Genomic DNA, 22611 nt, shown 5'->3' with positions numbered 1-22611 from the left:
AAGTCAACCTTTGCAATGAACTTTGATTGTCCAATTTTCTTAATGCAGTCTTCCAAACATGGAATAGGGTATGAATCCCCTTTCATCACTGCATTCACCTTTCAATAATTCACACACCATCTTTGCATTCTATTTGGCTTTGGTACCATCACAATAGGTGAACTCCAATTGCTGCAACTCAACTCAGTAATGTCATTCTTGAGCATTATTTCAATTTCTTTTTTCACTTGTGATAATTTTACTGGACTAAACCCAAAAGGATGTTGCTTGCTTAGAACAGAATTCCCCACATCTATATCATGTACAGCTGCCTTTGCTTTTCCCAATTTATCTCCACAGTTTGTGTGCCTGCAATAGCTCTCTCAAGTCACTTTGATTCTTATCTGAAGGTGACTCAGTGTTTCATTAAAATTTTTAAGCATTTCCTCATTGTCCAACTGAATTCGAGGAAAGTCAATTTCAGAATCTTCCATCCCTACTTCCATTTCATGAGTCATCACTACTAATACTTTTACTTTTTGGTTATCCTTCCTTATTGAGTATTAGATATTGTGATGATATCAAAGTACTTTTTGAGCATATTTATATGACACATCCTCTGGGTTTTTCTTCTATCTGGAGTTCTTACTAAATAATTCACTTCACTGAATTTCTTTTCAATTTGGTAAGGCCCGCTAAACGCTAAATGGTTTGGTTGATACTGGCAACAAAACTAACACTTTTTCCCCAGCTACAAAGCTACGAGTCTTTGCCTTTTTATCTGTTTCTGTCTTCATCACCTTCTGTGATATTTTTAAATGCTTTAGGAATTCATATGCTCTGTTCAATCTTTCCCTGAACTTTGATACATAATGCAAGAGTGTGGTTCCTGGATTCTTACTCACTAACTTCTCCTCCATTCTCTCTTCCTGAACAATCTTATCAAAGATAGCATCAGCTAATTGCACTTCAGTCTCTTTGCCCCCTCTTCTAGATTCCTCCTCACAGTCTGGGAACAAACCAGGATGTTCTTCCTGCAACACTTCTGTGGATTGTTTTTCCACAGGCTGTTCAACTACAGTAGGCATTACCAACATCTGTGACCCAGCTATATAATTTCCTAAGATGAATTGAACTCCTGAAATAGGCAATTTCTCCACCACTGGTACAATCACTTCACCTGTTTTCAAGCTACTTTTCAAGTTCACCTTACACAATAGAATACTTTTTGTTTCTCCATGAATTCCCCTTATTAATATTTTCCTGCAAAATTCCTTCTGGACAACAAATATCACTATCCCATTACATTAAAGATTGACTAGCTCCCCTATCCTTAAAATTTGTATAGCTTTGCCAACTCCATCTTGTACACATGAAAAAACTTCTCCCACACAGATGAAATCTGCATTCCTGAATAGGCTGTGAACTCATTTTCACACTTTCGGCTAATACTTGTGTTTGATTTTCCACTTGAACAAATGTTCCACTTGAACAAGCTTCTCTTGTTCTAAACCTCTGACTTTACAGCACCTTTCATAGTCTGTACTAATCCAAAAGGTTTCCCATGTAACCCCAGCACATTGACTTTGTATGGCAAATCTTAATACAATGAAAACATTTAAGCTTTCTTACATCTCTTCCACTCTCAACAGCTCCCTTCCTAGTCTAAGGTGAAATCTCCTTAGAATCTCCAACTGTTCCATCTCTTCCTTGATTACATACCTTCCACTCAGCTTCCCATTTTCTATCCTTCTCAGGTTTAAAAGGGTGTTGAAAAAATGGTTTAGATCTATGGTCCAGCCCATAATCATCTGCTATCTCTGCTGCCTGCCTAGAAGTTTTGACCCTTTGTTCCTCCACATTGTTTCTTACTACTGAAGAAAGTGAATCTTTAAATTCTTCCAAAAGGATTACTTATCTAAGGGCTTCTTGGTGTTCTCTCTTTTTAATGCCCTTACCCACCTGTCAAAATTACTTTGTTTGACTCTTTCAAACTCAATATAAGTCTGGCCAGGTTGTTTTCTCACCACGTTTCAAAATTTCTGTCTGTACAATTCTGGAACCAACTCATAGGCACTCAAAATAGCTGCCTTCACTGCATCATATTCCCCAGATACTACTCCTGACAGCGATGCATACACCTCACCAGCTCTACCTACCAAACTAGACTGTAATAGCAATGTCCAAATTTCTTTTGGCCATTTCATTTGTTTCGCTATCTTCTCAAATGAGATAAAGAATGTTTTGACATCTCTTTCTTCAAACTTTGGAAAAGCTCGTACAAATTTAAACATCTCCCCACTGGGTTCTGATCCTGAAATAAGTCATTCTGGTGTCTCTTTAACTGTCAGCTTTTTAAGTTGGAATTCTGTCTCTCTTTTCTCTTTCCTCCTTTTCTAAACTCACCACTTTTATTTCCATTGCCTGTCTTCTTTCTTCTCGTTCTCTTGTCTCTTCTCTCTCCTGCCTTTCTGCCAGCTCCCTTTGGAATGCCCTTTCTCATTCTTTTTCTTTTTCTTTCACTCACAATTCAAGTTCTTTAGTTTCTTTGCTGGTTCAAGTTCACACTTCTTCATTTATAACTGAAGTCTCACTACCTCCAGCTGTGACTCACTAGTTTCAGGTATTCCTTCCAATTTCAAATGCTGTGCTATTACTTCAATTATGCCTGATTTCCTTATCCCTGCAGATAACCCTAATTGTAACTAGGTTTAGTTACCTTTTGTAAACCATCCAAAGTTATAACTTCACCTCTCAGATAAGTCTTAGCAACTACCAAAGCCACTTTGTAATCTCCCACTTTAAAATCTCACAATACCACTCCTCGTTCAGTGGAGACGAAGTCCCAACTTCACATTGAGGATACCCTCTATCGTGTTGTGTGGCACTACCACCATGCTAAGTGGGATAGATTTCGAACAGATCGACCAACTCCAGACTGGGCATCCATGAGGCGCTGTGGGCCATCAGCAGCAGCACAATTGTACTCGAACACAATCTGTAACCTCATGACCCAGCATATCCCCCACTCTACCATTACCATCAAGCCAGGGGATCAACCCTGGTCCAATGAAGAGTGCAGAAGGGCATGCCAGGAGCAGCACCAGGCATACCTAAAAACGAGGTGTCAACCTGGTGAAGCTATAACACAGGACTACTTGCATGCCAAACAGCATAAGCAGCAAGTGATAGACAGGGCTAAGCAATCCCACAACCAGCAAACCAGATCTAAGCTCTGCAGTGCTGCCACATTCAGTCATGAATGGAATGATGGACAACTCACTGGAGGAGGAGGCTCCACAAATATCCCCAACCTCAATGATGAAAGAGCTCAGCACATCAGTGCAAAAGATAAGGCTGAAGCATTTGCTACAATCTTCAGCCAGAAGTGCCGAGTGGATGATCTATCTCGGCCTCCTCCGGAGGTCCCCAGCATTACAGATGCCCGTCTTCAGCCAATTCGATTCACTCCACATGATATCAAGAAGCGGCTGAAGGCACTGGATATTGCAAAGGCTATGGGCCCTGACAATATTCCGGCAATAGCACAGAAGAGTTGTTCTCCAGAACTTGCCGCGCCCCTAGCCAAGCTATTCCAGTACAGCTACAACACTGGCATCTACCCGGCGATGTGGAAAATTGCCCAGGTATGTCCTGTACACAAAAAGCAGGACAAATCCAATCCGGCCAATTACCGCCCCATCAGTCTACCCTCCATCATCAGTAAAGTAATTGAAAGATCATCAACAGTGCTATTGAGCGGCACTTGCTTCGCAATATCCTGTTTACTGACGCCCAGTTTGGGTTCCGTCAAGGCCACTCAGCTCCTGACATCATTACAGCCTTGGTTCAAACATGGACAAAAGAGCTGAACTCCCGAGGTGAAGTGAGAGTGACTGGCCTTGACATCAAGGCAGCATTTGACTGTGGCATCAAGGAGCCCTAGCAAAACTGGAGTCAATGGGAATCAGGGGGAAAACTCTCCACTGGTTGGAGTCATAAATAACTTGTCGGAGGTCAGTCATCTCAGCTCCAGGATATCACTGCAGGAGTTCCTCAAGGTAGTGTTCACTGCCCAACCGTCTTCAGGTGCTTCATCAATGACCTTCCTTCCATAATAAGGTCAGAAGCAGGGATGTTCGCTGATGATTGCACAATGTTCCAAGGAGCAGCATCAGGCATACCTAAAAATGAGGTGTCAACCTGGTGAAGCTATAACACAGGTCTACTTGTGTGCCAAACAGCATAAGCAGCAAGTGATAGACAGGGCTAAGCAATCCCACAACCAGCAAACCAGATCTAAGCTCTGCAGTGCTGCCACATTCAGTCATGAATGGAATGATGGACAACTCACTCGAGGAGGAGGCTCCACACCTTTCATGATGACTCAGATACTGATGCAGTCTATGTCCAAATGCAGCAAGACCTGGACAATATCCAGGCTTGGGCTGACAAGTGGCAAGTAACATTCGCACCACACAAGTGTCAGGCAATGACCATCTCCAACAAGAAAGAATCCAACCATCGCCCCTTAATGTTCAATGGCATTACTATCACTGAATATTCCACATCCTGGGGGTTACCATTGACCAGAAACTGAACAGGACTAGCCATATAAATACTGTGGCTACAAGAGCAGGTCAGAGGCTAGGAATAGTGCGATAAGCAACTCACTTTCTGACTCCCCAAAGCCTGTCCACCATCTACAAGGCACAAGTCAGGAGTGTGATGGAATATCTCCCACTTGCCTGGATGAGTCTCACAATACTCAGGAAGCTTGACACCATCCAGGACAAAGCAGCCCACTTGATTGGCACCACATCCACAACCATTCCCTCCCTCCATCACCGATGCACAGTAGCAGCAGTATGATGCCCTGCAGGAATTAACCAAGGCTCCTTTGGCAGCACCTTCCAAAGTCACGACCACTACCTTCTAGAAGGACAAGGGCAGCAGATAGAGGGGAACACCACCACCTGTAAGTTCCTCCAAGTCACTTACCATCCTGACTCGGAAATATATCACTGTTCCTTCACTGTTGCTGGGTCAAAATCCTGGAACTCCCTTCCTAACAGCACTGTGGGTGTACACACATCACATGGATTGCAGCGGTTCAAGAAGGCAGCTCACCACCACCTTTTCAAGGGCAATTATGGATGGGCATAAATGCTGGCCCAGACAGTGAAGCCCACATCCCATGAATGAATAATAAAAAAATACTCCTCACCCTCATTGCCTTTAAATTAATCAATTCCAAGCCAATCAAGGAATTATTCTTTTAATATTCCACAAAGAGCCCCCAGCTTTGTCATGGCATGGCTGATGGTAAATGCTGAGCTGTCCAAACCCCAGAGGGAAACGTGAAACAACTGCCAAAATGGCTTTTGCAATTTGTATAGTATGAGGAGAGGTTCTGCAATCAGGAAATGATATGTCCGACTATTTGCGATGATATTATAGTACAATAAACATTTATTAAAAGATTAAAACAAAAAAAGTTACATTTCAACATAAGAATGGCTGCACACAGTAAACAGTAATTTAAAACAGTTCTACAAAATCTTAATTTAACTACCCTTAGAGCTAACCAACCCCTTTTCTGTTCAGCGACTATCCTTATAGATTTCAAAATCTATAGAATTCCAATAATCTTTACCCCATAGTGCCTTTTTTCCTTGGGCTATCCTCTGAGGCTGACAGCGCCAGGATGTTCTCAATCTGGCCTTATTCACACTGTCTTCTGGGAGTTCTGACCAGCTATCCTGCTGTCTTCTGGGAGATCGAAGCAGCTACCCCCTCACAAAGGCTTCAGTATTTCCTTAAATGTGCTCTCTCCCTTTGATCCCTCTATTGTCTCAATCAGTCTCTTCAGAAATGCTTTCTTTCCAGAACTGATTAAACTTGTTTATTTACCCAAGCTCTTAGACTTTTAAAAACAAATTTACCCTATCTTTACCTTACTTATGCCTTTTTACAACCTGCATATATCCCCTTTCAAACTAAAATAACTCAACTAAAAATCACTCCTATTATTGCTTTATATAAAACTCTGACTGAAGTTCCTCGTGGTTCATTAACATACCAAAACCACTTCTTACTGTTGGTTTTAGACTCTTGCAGTCACTCTGGCACTTACTCCAATTATCATATTTACAAACCCCCAACAGCCTGTCTTCCAGTACATAAATATGACAGGGTTATTAACAGAAGGAAAATGTTACATTTTTTTGTTTTCTTGATGAGGCTTTTCAATATTTTAAATAAACTTTATTGCTAAATAGGTTCAAGGGTGAATCTAAATAATCAAAATAAAACCTCAGAACTAAGTTTTAATGAAGGATTATGCCATAAAATGTTTAGATTCTGTTCAAATAGGCTTTGTATCACCAATATTTTCTGTTTTTAAAAACCTGTCAGCAAGACTATAAATTACTATTATTTATAATAGTGGATAAAGACTGAATGCACTTATAAGATGGCTTCCTCAAAAATGAACACTGACATCCAACCGACATTACTTTATTAGCACTATCAGAACTGTTGTTTTCTTGTGCTGGAATCATTTTGGAAGAACTAAGTAAACAAAGACAGAACCATACGTCATACTTTCAAACAAGCGATTTGAAATCTACTATTATCTTTCACTCACTTTGTCTCTGGATATTATCATGTCAATTCAGAACGTATGGGCTCTCTTTGATTAGTTAACAGTAACAAGGGACATCCTGTGTGCATTTGTAAACAGACGGAAAATCGTTTTTAAAGTTTCGGAATATAGCTAGATACTCAACTCATCCAAAATAAAGCCAGTGATATCAAGCATCATGTATGAAATTCTAAACAAGGGAAGCTCGGTGTCAGTTTTAAACTTACTCATCACCGAGCCAACACCGTTCCTATCTTATCTGATTATTTATCTTATTTCTGGTAGCAGGATCATGATGTTTAAATATTAGTTGCCATGTACACTCTAGGCCTTCTCCGTTGTTCGTCCCTCCCATGAGATTTCATGGCTGTGGAGGTGGGGCTGAGGGGAAGAAGTGTTTTGTTAAGACTTTTTTTTTGCAAAAATATACTTTATTCATAAATCTTCAAAAACATTTCGAACATTTTAAATCACCATTACAAAAATACAAACAGGTTCAACTTTTACAAACTGAAACACAAGGTGTATCAGAAAAGACAATGAATATTTCAATCATTGGCAGACATACATTTTAATCTGTACAGACTGAGGGGCTCTTTACAGTTCCCAGCCCCCCAGTGCACTGTGGCAGAAAGGTCTTAGGCAGCAACCCTTCCCCATTGCGCCTTTGCGGCGGCTGCCCCAAGCTTAACTGTGTCCCTCAGCACGTAGTCCTGGACGTTGGAAAGTGCTAGTCTGCTACACTCGGTCGGGGACAACTCTTTGCGCTGGAAAACCAACAAGTTTCGAACAGACCAAAGAGCATCTTTCACCGAGTTGATGATCCTCCAGCTCCAACCATGATGGTGTGAGGCTGGTTTTATTGTGTGGTAACTTTATACAACGCTGTATTGAGGTTACAATTGCACTTTGTTGCGGAGGGAGGGAGAGATCCTGTAAGTGCGGGTTAAACGAGCAAGGCCACATTGATGGCTTTGTTAAATGGTGTCTCCGAAATGGAAATACAAACATTCTTCAGCTGTGGGAGTGATTTGTATCGTGGGGGGTGGGAATGTGTCTGTCGCCAGTGGAGCTGAGAGCCGCGCCATTTCGCCTTTCCCTGGTACGTTGTGTCCTGCGGCGGGAGCCGTAGAGGGGTCGGGGTCGGAGGGAAGCCCCTCCCCCTGTCTCTCGGGGTTACCGTCGGGGAGATTCCAGGGGGAAGAGAGAGAGAGAAAAGGTGGGTCTTGACTGGCGGCGAGGCTGCAGGGAGAAGTTCCGGGGATTGACCGGGATAGATACGGTGGAGCCGGGACCGGTTCTCCCGGCCCAGGGAACGTTTAGCCGAGTGTCCCCGGAGCTGGTGTTTGTGTTGCTGAGTGAGCTCAGCCGCCTCTGCCTTGTCCTGACTCCAGGCCCAGAACAATTACCCACCGCCCCCCCCTCTTTAAAAACCTGTATGTGTCCCAGCTTTCCCTGCTATTCAGACACCTTCCCCGCCTCGGGATTAGACCTGGTTCGCCTTCCTTCAGTCTGATGTCAATGCAGCACCGCTTGAAAGACCGGAAATGAGATTTGAACGACCGATCCCGAGATTGCACATGATAAAGAAAAAAACTTACATTTAGTTAACGCTTCTCATATCCTAAAAAAGCTTTACAGTACTTCTGAATTATAGTCATTGTTATGATATAGAAATCAAGCTAGCCAGTAAAGTCCCAAAATGACCACATAATCTGTTTTTGTGATGCTGGCTCAGGGATAAATATTGGCCAGGACATCAGGGAGAACTCTCCCTTCCTTCAGAATAGTGCTGTAGAAACTTTTGGGTGGATGTGAGGGGGCAAATGGGAACTCTGATTAACATCTTGCCTGCAAAAACTACACTTCCGACGGTGCAGCTCTCCCGCACTGCTGCACTGAGTATTAATTTAGATTGCATGCTCAGGTCTCTGCAATGGGGCCCAGAGTACTGCTCTGAGCCACAGCTGTGTAAACTGAAGCAATATTGCCTGTATATCAGCTAATTAAAACTTGGCTTTCAATGTTTCAAATAAATAAAAAGGTTGATAATGTTTTGATAGTTGTTAATTGCTCAGTATTGTAATCCACAAGAGTCACCCCAAGCTTCTGGTTACCTTTATTCTGCATGCCACTCTGACCTCTGGTCATGGCCACAGTCTCCTATAGTACTCTACTGAAGCTCAATGTAAGTTTAAGGAACCACATTTCATCTTTCAGTTAGGTGCTTACAGCCTTCTGGACCTGACACTGAGTTCAACAATTCAGATCAGAACCTAATTTTGTGCTTTCTTTTTGGTGTTGGTGCTGATTCTGCCCTTTTCATTTATACTAATCTAGACCCATCTTTTATTTCTTTCCTTGTATCTTTACTATCTCCTTTTGCCTTGTGCCATCATCCCTTTTATCAGTTAATATCTCCTGTCATTCACCCTATAATGGACCTTCCCTTTTGTTCTCCCCCATCATCCACTGTCTCTGTACTTGCTTAAAACATGTTCATTGTCTAAATTTTTTCAAGTTCTATTTCTCTCGCCATGAATGCTGCCTGACCACTGAGTATTTCCAACATTTTCTGATTTTATTGTCTGACATGAAGGGTACCTTTTGCTTGTATCTGGCCCTTCTAAATTATGGCGGTGGGTGTGATTTGGCATTGGGCAATTAATTGTAGAATTCTTCTTTCTCTGTGGGTGTTCATCTGCCATAACTTGTACATGTAGCTTTGTGATTCAGGATGCCATTTAAATATATGAAAGTTTCTATATTGTATAGTTTTACTATACACATGGCAATCTAACTCTGTTTTCTTAAGTAAACTCTTAACTCTCTGGTTTGATGGTAACTCTTTAATCAGACATCAGAAAATTTTACGTTCAAGGTTCAATGTATTTGAGCATGATCCAAGCTGTTGCTTTAGTACATTACTGAGGGAGTGCTGTACTCTTGATGTTAAACTGTGGCTCTGTCCGCCCACTCAGGTAGATGGAAAAGATTCCATTGCACGGTTCAGAGACGAGCAGGGGAATTCTACCAGTGTCCAGGCCAGCATTCCCTGAAGCAACATCAGTAAAACAGATTAACTGGATAGTTATCTCATTGCCATTTGCTGGACCTGGCTGTAAACAAATTGGCTGCCACTTTTGCCAATGCGACCACAGTTGCTTGCACCTTAGAAGTAAGTCATTAATGGTAAAGTTCTTTGGATGTGAATTGTGCGAATATAAATGTATGTTCTTTCTTTCTGTTTTCTTTTTTACAGGTTTTGAAGTCCAGTTTGTTTTCACGTAAAATGAACTGATTGTCTTAGAATAGCAAATACATTGACATCAGAAAAATTGTAAATAAAAGCAATGCACCTGTAATTGAAGTTCCTGAACCAGTTCTCAATGTGCTATCTGCAGAGACATTCAGTGTTATATGCTGTTTCTTTAAAGCCTGAGTAGCTGGGTTAAAGTTTTGGTGTGATTCCTTTCTCTATAGAAAAAAATGATTGCAGGAATTTCTTTCTTTCTCTACCCCTGAGTCAAAAAAAATCTGTTCTGATTTTTCAGTTCTTTGATTCTTAATTAACCTATCTTTGTGAAAATGTTATTTTAATGTGTCCTGTTATTATGTTCTGTGATTCAGCGCACTAATAGATTATTGGCCTTGAAGAACAACAGAGTTGAGTTGTCACATTTTAATTTCCATGTGGAACTTTAGAGTTACTGCACTGAACACAATAAGGCTACCCTTTTACTTGTATCTGGTCCCTCTAAAATAGGGGGGAGGGTAAAGGAAGCTCAATTGTCCAATCACACTCTAGGAGTACATCTACCATGACATTTAGAATTGAGAGCTAGGTATTATACATGCACAGTTGTCAGCTGAGAATTAGAGATGTATTATCAGTGACATTGATTTCAGCTGAATGTGAAGAGCTCTTCTTAAGGCAAGTCATCCAATCTGAGAGCAGAAAATAAGGTTACTCCGTTCAATAGGCAATTATTAACGCTCACCATTATTAAAATGTAAATCAAATAAGAAATTCTCACCACTGCACATGCACAGTTAAATACAGAAATCAGGAATTGGTGTCTTGAGTTGCATTGCTTCTGCAGTAGCTACTAAGGGCTTGTTCTTTCCAGTGTAAATTGTTTAATGGTGTAACAAGTCTTAATTACTGCCAAACAACTCTCCAGCGCTGAAAATAAATGTTAGCAAGTGTGACATCGCATTTGTTTAAATTTTAATTATTGTTGGATATCTTAAAAGATTTTAACATTTTTTTCCCTTTTCCTTTCTATTCGTCCCTCAATCCCATCTTTATTTTTTTCTCTTTATTTTGTTTGACTCTAAATGAACTAACTTCCAGGTTTTGTGCTGTTCATGAATGACTCTTCAACCTGATCAGTTATGAAGATACGCTTTTGCTTGCCCCAGTCAAGCATGTTCCGGATACCTTGGAGAGGCTGCCGTGAAAAATACGAGTGTAATGAATGGTTGGGGCCATTGTCAGTCATTTGCTACTGAGAACTTTGCTATTGTCTTTGGCCCACACCACAAATTCCTAGTTTCCTAGTCACCAACTTATCCCCCTCCCTGGCCATAGTCTTGGGCTCCAACAGACCGTTGCAGCCTTGTTATCCTATTTGACATGGAGTGGAGCTTCCAAAACCCTTTCACCTACATCACAAATACTGTTTACTTCCACCACTGTTATCCTGCCTCAGCCCATCTGCTGCTGAAAACCTCATCTGTGCTTTTGTTACCACTAGACTCAACCATTCTTATACTCTTCATGCTGGTCTCCCATCTTCATCCCCAAATATACTTGAGTTCAACCAAACCCCTGCTATCCATTATCCTAACTTGGACAAAGTCTTATTGAGCAACCACTCCTTGCTTGCTGACCTTCATTGACTTCCAGTACAATGATCTGTCAGTTTTAAAATTTTTATCCTCATGTTCAAATCCCTCTATGACCTCACCTACTCCTAACCTTTGTAACCTTGAGCATAGCAAGTCCACAAGAAATCTACCTTCTTCCAATTCTGGCTTAATTCCCTGGAACTTAGTTACTAATGCCAGTTATAGTGTCACCATTGTTGTTGTGGTTGAAAATGACTCGCATCACAAACCAGGGATTGAGCCTGGGAATTTCTTGGTTTGTAAGACTTGAGTGTCATAAACTGTAGGCCTGTAACTTCCGCGATCCCCACCGTCGGATTTGGGGGTACCCCAAAGATGCAATGGAGAATTCCTCTGGCAAGTTCCCAGGTAAGGGTTTGCACGGCAATTCACAGAAGTGCCCCTCTGTACTCCTCCCACCTTCTCCTTACCATTGCTGATTATGCCTTCAGCCAGCTGGGTCCTAAGCTCTGGAATTCCCTTCCTAATTCTGTTTGCCATTTCACTTGCCTTTGCTTTTTTAAGACACTGTTTAAAACCTACATATTTGACTAAGTTTTTGAACCTTTGTTCTTTGTCTCCTTTGGCGCTGTCTGTTTTGTCTAATTACACTCCTGTGTAATGTCTTGGCATGTTTTACTACATTATATGAATGCAAGTTCATGTTATAAATTGCTAAGTCTGCAAATCAATTTGTAATACTAACTTCTCTGTACAATGATAATATAAACATCGTTTATTGATATATCCTGATAATGGGAAGGGAGGTGCGGAGATCCAGCAGACGTCAGATGTAGGTGTTTATAAGCAGAAAACATTTCTTTAAAAGTGTATAAAATGAGAAATGAAATTTAAATAGCAGAGGTTTAAATGCTACCCTAATGTGACAGAATGCAGAGTAATGCCATAAAGCGTCGGATTTGGTGGGTACGCCAAAGATGTGCTGGGGAATCCCTCTGGCAAGTTCCGAATTAAGGGTTTGCATGGCAATTGCCCAGAGTGCATAATTCCTCTGGACAATTGTGCTGTGCTAGGAACCATCCATAAATGCAATTTAAATCGCAAACTTCAATGGTTCCACCAGGGTTCTGCTAATAGTTACCTCGCAAAAATTAGAAGAATTAAAATTTCTTCTAACTTCTGGGTAACTATTGTAAAGACCCAGATCAACCCCAGGGAAATTCCCCCCGCCCCCGACACTGGCTCCATTCTGCCCCCCTCCAACCTCCATCAACTCTACCTTCCCCCGCCCCAATAACGGATTCCCACACGACCTCAGACCCTGATCCCCCCACCTTGGACACCCCCACCCAGACCTCGAACCCCCCTGACCTCCCAATGTACCCCCACCCTGACCTTGGATCCCCCCCCAACCTCCAGACTTCCCCATATCCCATCTGTTTATGTTAGACACTTACCTTCCCCTGGCCTGTCAATTTCTCTGTCCCTTTAAACTTACCTGCTTTATGGCAGTAAGTGCTGTAAAAAAAAAAAGGGGGTGTGGTTTGCCTTCCTTGAATATGCTGGAGCTGGACCTCGCTGGGGCCTGCGAAGATTCTTTCGATGCAGGCCCCAAACAGCTCCGACAAACATAAGTGGCAACGCAATTTTCAAGACCAAGTAAGTGTGCATTTATTTCTTCTAATTTCTGCAGGCCAGCACTTTCCGACACTAGTCGGAAGTTACAGCCCGTAATGTATTTTCCCATTGATTTACAGGAGATTGTAGATATCTTTTTTCCAAATTTAATGCGTTAATTATGTTAATACTGAACCCATTTAAGTTTAAAACAGATTTTATTAACTCAGGATATCTTTTGCAAAAAGAATAACAATGCCCATGTTTGTCTGACTAAAATTTTGCATCCATTTAGTTAAAAACAAAAGTTAAAATATAGTTCTTCCAGTCCCATTGGAGATACCAACATTGGAATTTCTGCCACAATCAACACGATGGGATCTATTCTGGTTTATTAATTGCTCATTTAAATAACTCAGCTCACAATGATGTAATCTTCAGATTCAGGAAGCACAACTTGAAAGTTTTGGACCAAAAAAATACTGCTTTCATTAATATGAACAGCAATGTTTTCTGTGAAGTGCTTGATTTCAATTTTTGAACTGAAAAACATTCTAAAGACTTGAGCTTCAAAAAAGTAAGTTGAAGTGAAAGGAAAGATGAATAAAAGCCGATAATTACGTGCAATGTTTCTCCTCTGTTGGAGCACTTCACATTTTTACAATCAAGGTTTCAACAAGATTTTGTGCTGGTTCATTAATGCATATAATTTGCACTGCATTTTTAGCATAGAGGAATTCCCAATGGATTTGTAAATAGTATGCCTTAAAGTCTAAAATTTGCAGTTTTTTTGTCCAGTTCTCTAGTGCTAATAATAAATGAATTCTCAGTAATTCTGGCTGAACCACAGAATTGATCACCAACGCCTTATAAACTAAATTGTCAGTGTTCGCCATCATTAGTCTGAACCTGACAGCAAAGTCTGGCATTACACCCACACAGTTAATTGTGAAAATCCAGAAATTACTGTCAGGAATATCCCGCTGCTTCATAGGATCTACCCTGGCCATCTTTGCAGGTGCAATCAGCACCTAAGTTGGTGGTTTGATGTGGGTTTCAACTGTTTCCACACTATTCTCACTGGAATAGCCATTGAAACGTTGCACCTTTTCGAATGACTATAACTGAGTTTTTAATGGCAAACTAGGTCATAATTATAACTGAACAACTTCTCTTCCCTGAAAGACTAATTTTAAAAGTCAGGACTGTCAATCCCCCCAGTCCATGATTTTTAAATTTTTTTTTTTGAAAGTTTGTTTATATTTCAGGTTCTACTTTAACCCGTCTGACTGCAAAATCTGGGCTAACAGATCAAATCACCAATTTGTGTGCTGATTGCACCTACGAAGATGGCCAGCGTGGATCCTATGAAACAGCGGGATATCCCTGACAGTAATTTCTGGATTTTCACATTTAACAGTGCATGTGCAATGCCAGAGTTTGCTGTTAGTTTCAGAATAATGATGGTGAACATTGACAATTTAGTTTATAAGGCACTGGCGATCAATTCTGTAGTTCATCAAGATTATTGAGGATTTATTAAACAAATGTATTATTAGAACTAGAGGACTAGACAAAAAAACTGACTTTAAGGCAGACTATCCGGGCCAACGGATGCTTGGGTTTTATTCAGTCTGTTACATTTTTCAATTTTTTAGTGAGCTCTTTAATTCTCACCCAATACTAAATGGTATTTTTTAATTTCTATGATACATGTTAATGACACCATTTAGTTACTATAATGTAAATATTTTGGGTTGTGTTTGTGGCAGTTTGTAAAAAGGTTGGGAAAGCTGCATTAAAACTATTGTTTATATTTTTACCACACCATATTCATGATTCTATTTGGGAAATTTATTTAAACATGCTGTTTTGTTACTATGAATGAACATTAAGGAAAAGGCTTGTATTTTGCATCGAGTCCTCAGGATATTCCAAAGTGCTTTGCAGCCAATTAATTACTTTTGTTATATAAACAAATAACTCGAGCAGTAGATTGACAGTGAGTTACAAAGGTTTCCTTCCTGAAGTACTTTCTTCAACGATTTCCTGTACAGTATTCTGTATAAGGTGTATGTGTGGCTCAGCATGCTCAGAGAATGGTGCAGAGGTTTCCTTTGCTTAATGGAGTTGGATGTGAATATTAGACATCTACTTTTTCAGTTATTTATGGGAAGGGAACTGGGATAGCAAGATTTGCTGTGATGACAGCTGGTGTTTGCTCTTGCTGAGAGAAAATGTAAACATTTATTCAACTTATTTAAGTCTGATTAGATTTTTATTTCATACACAAGATAAATTCCATATTATATTGATGACTATCATAACATTTTGGTCATGTATGCCAAAGAATTATCAATATTTTAACCAATTAGGTGCCGTCTTTTGGATAAGACGTTAATCTCCCCTCTTAATCCTTTATCAGCGATTTTAAATTTATGAACTTCTCTTATTCAGTCACTTACCAAAGGGATTGCTCAAATTGAAAACCACTGGTTATTTTTTTGTTTTATTTTAGGTGGACCTTCTGAAGCCAGTTTTGTTATTGGAAAAGTTCTCTGTAAATTGGAAATGATTGCTACACTTACACATTCTTTTAAAAAGTAATACAGGGTATACAGCTGTCTAAAACATGGACATTTTTAGAATGTGTCGTGCATCAATTTTAGTTGAGCAAAATAAAAAAACATACTTGGACAATCTGTCTAGGCACTGCTTTGGCATGGTGTGACCCCGGACTGTTACCCGCTTCACCGGACTATTCTATGCACCCTTGACTTGGCCCAACCCAAAATCCAGCATGGCCTCAGTCCCAAGGTTGCCAGTTTTGAGACACTGTACAGAAATTTGAAATACAGTATGACACCTGAAGTATGATGGGTGCATTTCAAAAGGTATACACTGAATATTCTCCTGCAAAAACACCATATTTGTTCAGATTAATGGTCATCCTTTTCGAATCTGTCAGTCAAACTGCAATTTGCTATTAGTATCAGATAATTGTCCTTTGTGCTCCTATTATAAGTTAACTGAAATTGATATAGTTATTGAAATTGAAGCCAAATTAACAGGCAGTTAATTATAATTGTAAATGTTCTTTTCATTAGATATTCATACCATCAATTTGTAATCAACAATATTCTGTTGTCATTGTTTATTGAAACTGCAAATCTCTTTTTCCCACCTATATTATTTTGACAGTTGATTTTTAGATAAGGGTATTAACCATAAACTCTTCCCCAGTAGTTCACTTGGGTCCAGTATGACTGTCATTTGTTAATTGTTCTTGTCAAGAAAATTCAAATATTTATTAATCTTGCTGGGTTTTTTGAAAAGCTTAATATTGCAGTATCAGTGATTCTAATTTAGCAAGTTTGTAACAATAACACTCGTATCTCCAAAGTAATTCAGTGTTACAATTTCCTACCAGCAAGTTAAAATATGCATTTGGAGTAAGTAGGAAGGGTGCTGCTATCCAAAATATCCTATCATATGATAAAGCCGCATCTCTCAATATTACGTTATGTAAATCATATGATCCTACAAAATGTGCGGCAGAATACCCAACAACCATTTCATCACACCAAAGTGAGAGTATTCACTCCAGGCTATCAGTATTTTAATGACACATACCTGAGAGTGAGCACACAAGATAGAAAAATTGTGGCATTCAGTTGTCATTTAACAGCTTCATGTTTATGATGCAATTTTGTTATAGCATTGCAATTTACTCCGCTTTTCCATTATACTGTATGTATTGTCTTTCAATGTTATTATTTTTTGCAGAACTTCCCACTTGTGCAAGTCTGGTTCTTCAGTGATAAATGGCACCTTAGGAGATCGTCGGCATCTGCACTGTGCAGTATCATCCGGAGTTCTATCAGAGCCTTTTCAATCATATTACATGTGTAAATCACTGCGTTATTGTGTGAGCCACTGTCTTTATGCAGTAATGACTAAACTGGAGGAACTCAACAGAGAAGCAAATATGCATTCCTCAATTCGATATCTTGGCTACCTGGCAAATATAAGCTTACTGGTGGCAATTTGTATGGGCCTATACGTCCGATGGGAGAAAACAGAAAATATATTATTACTTGTGATATTCATCCTGGGACTTTTTGTGCTTGGTATTGCTAGCATATTGTACTATTACTTCTCCATGGAAACAGCAAGTTTGAGCCTGTCGCATCTCTGGTTTGGATTTTTGCTTGGCCTTCTCTGTTTTATAGATAATTCTAAATTGAAAACTGATGCGAAAGAAGAAGCTACCAAATATTTACTATTGACCAGCATTTTGGTTAGAACTTTGTGGTCAGTTGTGGAGCGAATGTGCGGATGTATCCGACATCAACCTGTTCTGTTAACATCTGCAGAATTTCTGGAGCTGGTTGGATTTGCCATAGCTAGCACTGCTATGTTGATGCCCAACTGCTTGAGTGTTGTCTTAATTGTTTTTGCCTTGTCAATGTTGATTGTTGATCTGCGGATGAAGTCTTTCCTGGCAGTTCCAAACTTGATAGTCTTTGCAGTGATTACACCTTTATTGTTTTTTCCTTCTTTGAAAATTAGCACTAACCCCTTTGCCTTGGCTTGTTATTTCAGCCGTCTGATTTGTGACCCACTGCTAGATCTTTACTTCAGTGGCCTATCTGTTACTGAACGGTGGAAGCCTTACCTGTATGGCCGGACACTATGTAGACGAATTTCCATACTTCCTGTAGCATCTATTGAGCTAATATTCTTCATTCTTGCTGCATTAAAACTAAATAACTTAGAGCATTGGTATTTTCTGATACCAGGATTTTCTATCTTTGGGATTTTTTGGTTGATCTGCCATATAATTTTTCTCATAACTTTCTGGGGTTTCCATACTAAGCTCAGTGACTGTCAAAAAATCTACTATACTCATAGGACAGATAATAAGAGTCTGGACTGTGTTATGGCATCCAAAGGAATGCGTCATTTTTGCTTGATTTCAGAGCGATTGGTCTTTTTCAGCCTATTATCCACAGCAATTCTGGGTGCAGTCTCCTGGCAGGTATGTGTTATAATGATGTTTGAAATTGCCATGAACAATGATTTATCACCCAAGTTTGCAGCAGTTTACTGGGTACCTTTCACAAATGTTTTGCGTTGTGAGACATTGATTTATTTTTATGTGAGCTTGTACATGTATCTATAAAGGCAGGCAACAGCCCAGTTACTTATACTACTTTAAAAGAAAATTTATGGTTAAAATTAAGGGTCTGATACAGTTATCCTAAAAGGGGGCAGAGGAGAGTGCGCTTTGATTAGTATTTAGTGCTTTATGTTGTTCGTGGGATTTGAGCACCGCTGGCTAGACTAGCATTTATTGCCCTTGTTCAGAGGGCATTTAAAGGGTCAACCACATTGCTGAAGGCCTGGAATCTCATGTAGGCCAGACCATGTAAGGATGGCAGATTTCCTTCCCTAAAGGACATTCGTGAACCAGATGGGTTTTTACGACAATCGGCAATGGTTTCATGTTCATCATTAAATTTTAAATTCCAGATTTTTATTGAATTCAGATTTCACCATCTGCCATAGTGGGATTCAAACCTGGGTCCCCAGAGCATTACCCTTGGTCACTGGAATACTAGTCCAGTAACAATACCATTATGCCACCGCTTCCCATTTGAGGGTCCTTATTCTATCAATAAGCATGCTTGAGTATTCATTATCCCCATTGAACTTTTATTTTAAAGGCATTCTGAAAATACAGTGATGCATAAACTTCTGTTTTTTAATAAGAGGTTTTAAACATGTTAATAACTCTGGTACCCAATGAAATCATTTAGTATACAGATAGTCGCTTGGTTATGCAGAACTTGAACATTGCTGAAAAAAGAGACATGCTGTTAAAACTTTTTGGCTTACACTCATCAGGACAGACGCAAGAATGCCAAGTTTCAAAGGAAACAACTATTCATAATGCATCAGAAAAGGGTGCTGATTTCTAATGCTTCAACAGCATGTCTCTTTTATTCAGCAATATCAACTTTTTTTAAATTATCAGTTAATTTTCAACAAGTGAAGTATTCACTGAGGTGGAGAAGCAAATGGTGTGTTGATTCACATTATTCTTCTTCAAATTTTAGAAGCCAGATAAAGTGATATTGGGAGAGACCTAGGGATAGTTCACTTCTGCCTCTTTGTTCAAAAAATGATACCTGACAACAGAGAATCAGAGGAGTAAAATAAATGGGGAAACTATTAAAAGAATCAATGAAGGGTGATAAACATGACAACTACCAGAATAAAAACTCAGTTGCCATTAAAGCTACAAGTGCCAAGCTAATGCTTACATCCCTGGTCTGAGGTGCAATATCTGTATCAACTTTCCTTGGTCTCAGCATGTTACCTGGTACCCTTCCTTGGTCCACCATTCACCAGTCCAGCTGCTTTTCTCTCATCCTTCTGGTGATTTCAGTGTCCTCTGCTCACATGTATAATGACCTTTTCATTTTACAAATATTGTATAGTTGATTACTGACTTTGAGAGGACAATGGATTAGCTTGCAAGCCATATGGCTGGCAATTCGGATATAGTTCTATCCCCTGGTCTTGAGAAAAGACACTTCAGGAAAATGGATATAAATAACAGTAAGATGAACAACATTCCACTGGGAACTATTTGAACAAGAGAAGTAGTCAGTGAGGTTTTGTCAACTCTGAGCTGCTGCACTTTGGTTGTTCTATATTAAAAATATATAATACACTTTTGTGAATTGTTTTAAAACAAACTCATTTTCGTTAATTAAATTTGAACAGATGTGCTTTAATGTGTAATTTTTATTCATTGACCTTGGTCGATCCAATTAATTCAAAAATACCCATTTGGCCCTGACCAATTATTTAAAGTTGTTATTTTATTCAAATGAGACTGAAACATACTTTGACATTTTACAACTGAATTAAGTAGCAGCAAAGGTGCTTTCATGAATTGTTTTAGAATTAAAAAGATTGCTCACCAAGATTTTAATTAAACGCTGATAATTTGGAAAAACCAACCTGAATTTATTTATGACTAAAGGCACTAAATTTAAGGACATCAAAGTACCTGAGATGAGTATTTTAGTTGAATTATTTACTTTTTAAATAAGGCTTGAATCTTTTTGAAAATATTGCATGGCCAAACATAAGTCATAAATATGAAAGTACTGTTTTTGAACACATTAGTTGCAGTTGCTGAGTTTCAAATGCCACATTTAAATAAAACGAAGAGTTCATGCAAATTGCTTTAAAAGTATGATAATGCTTTGATATCACAGCAGTAGACTTTGATAATTTTTCTATTTCATCTTTTTAAATTTATTTATACATATCACAAAGAAAATAATTTATGCCATGGAGATAAAATGGATTTTAAAATTTGCAATATCTATTGCAAAGTCTATAGCAAGCATCACTGTTAAACACTAATGTGTTCCTTCTACATTCGTTTATAGAAAAACCCTTCAAATAAATCATATGGGCTTAATAAAAATGTGGCTTTAATGTAATTATTGTGCATTAGTTACACAGCCTCCTCCCTGCAATTGTGTGAGCATGGATATAATGGGCCAGGTGCCACCCTGCTATGATGGATGGATAGATTCTAACCTGGCGTATCAGAGTTAGATGCTGTTTCTTAGTGGGGGGCTGAGGATTGTGGTGACGCAGTTATTTCTGGAGTGTGATGTACATATTTTAAGGTTGCTAATAACATCTGGATTTATGCTGCAAAGGTTATAGAACAAGTGTTGCTTTATAGTAAAAAGTAACTTATTTGTGTTTGGTCTCTAGTGATTTATGACGTTGATGGTTAACTGTCTTTTAGCCTTGTATGTTTCGCCTTGTATGTTACAAATATTCTGACGTCTAAAATGAAATATTTTTCTTTGTATTTTCTACAGCCAACAAATGGGTCCTTTATGAGTGTGTTCCTTATTGTTTTACCTTTGGAATCCTTAGCTCATGGTCTTTTCCATGAATTGGGTAACTGTTTAGGAGGAACATGTGTAGGATATGCGATTGTAATTCCTACAAATTACTGCAGGTACTGTTCTGTATTAAGAACTACAATAGAAACAAACAATTATTCTAACCTGCTCAATGTATTTGCTGTTTGTAATCTTGTAATCATAATTATTGCCATTTTGCACTTCTACTTCAGCCTGTTGACTGTTACTCTGTTATATTATGTAGCATTTAACCGTTGCTATCTTTTCCACAAACATTGATCAAAAATGGAATTCAAAATTCTATATACTAGTGTTTAGACAATTTAGGCAACTAGCAAACGTAGTGACTACTTTAGAAAGTAGATTTGCTAAATAAGGTAATACTCGTTAGAAATGTGTTCCTTTGTTAGAAGTGTGTTACAGTGCAATCGCACTTTGAGTTCATATTGTACTCTATAAACTTAGAGTAAAGCCTAAGCAACTTAATATCACTTGAACCCAGAAGTTTGTTCCGGCCTTTGAAACACTGAGAGGTCATCAGCCTGAAACATCAACTCTCTGTCCACAGGTGATACCTGACCTCCTATGTATTTCCTACATTTTATATTTTTATTTCAGAGGCACCCACTCCTGCTTGCTAACATAGCTGTCAGACTTGCATATGTTGCACATACAGCCAGCTTCACCTCTGACTCCCTATTCCCCCCAGAAACTTCCAAATCCCCTTTCTCCTGACCTTGAGGGTGTTGGGCTAACAGTTAGGAAAATCAGACTTTATACCTTTTGGTCCAGTGACTTTAAGTTGAAATTTATTATTAAAGTTTGGTGCATGAACTCTGACATATGGCCTGACCTGTAAGCATACAGCTCCTGCATTGGAAGATGGAATGACCACTATGAATCTGGTATGACAGCCACCTACTGTAGTCTGCCATTCCAAACCAAATGTCTATATTTAAGTAACAGCAGAAAGAAAAAATGGTGTAGAGTAACTAGATCAGAAAATAGTTGCAACTAATGAGACTTTGTGTTCGTTCAACTGAAACGAATGGTTGTTGGGATCCTTAAATCCATGCAAGATGATGGACATTCAGCAAATCAAATCCATTGTGGACGGGATAGCTTCATATGGTACACTTTTGCTGATGGCTGAAGAGACCAATCCGTGAGAGATGAGCTCTGCCACAGGTGACACAATGAAGTGTTTTTCAGGTGTCATTGTGAGTTGTTTGCAGTGTTGATGCCTGTTGCCAAGCCACTTCAGCCACTGATTGACATGGTGGCACATGCCAGCCCACAAGCGATGTCACCATTTTCCTCGAATAGTATCTCCCAAATGTGAAAATTGATATTTAGAACGTTCGTGTCATGCTTGCAAGCATCCTTGAGGTGGAGCTTTGGGCGTCCTGTTGGTCTTCTGGCTACAGCTACCTCGCCATACAGAAATTCATTAGTTTATGCGACTTTCTTCCAAATTGCGAATTTGCCCAAGCCAGTGAAGTTGCTCTGAATGAATATGCCACACATATAGCAGAGCTTTCAAATTGT

At 39.4% G+C, this 22611-nt stretch overlaps 1 protein-coding gene across 3 annotated transcripts in view; it reads left to right on the top strand.

The window, feature by feature from the left end:
• The first annotated feature begins 7727 nt into the window (after positions 1-7727).
• The window catches only part of tmem168b (transmembrane protein 168b), a 36417-nt gene continuing 21533 nt past the window's right edge, over positions 7728-22611 (top strand). Inside the window, exons 1-4 of one of the 3 annotated variants that reach the window (XM_041216075.1) lie at positions 7728-7844; positions 9607-9803; positions 16883-18137; positions 21016-21158. In XM_041216075.1, the coding sequence (XP_041072009.1) occupies positions 17001-18137; positions 21016-21158 (1280 nt within the window). In that variant the 5' untranslated portion in view covers positions 7728-7844; positions 9607-9803; positions 16883-17000. The remainder of the gene's footprint in view (positions 7845-9606; positions 9804-16882; positions 18138-21015; positions 21159-22611) is intronic. The other 2 variants (XM_041216076.1, XM_041216077.1) reach the window with 2 other exon arrangements.

Source organism: Carcharodon carcharias, chromosome 21 (assembly GCF_017639515.1).
Source record: "Carcharodon carcharias isolate sCarCar2 chromosome 21, sCarCar2.pri, whole genome shotgun sequence".
Classification (NCBI taxonomy): domain Eukaryota; kingdom Metazoa; phylum Chordata; class Chondrichthyes; order Lamniformes; family Lamnidae; genus Carcharodon; species Carcharodon carcharias.
Note: the sequence above shows the minus strand (reverse complement) of the source record. Positions and strands in the feature narration are given on the sequence as shown.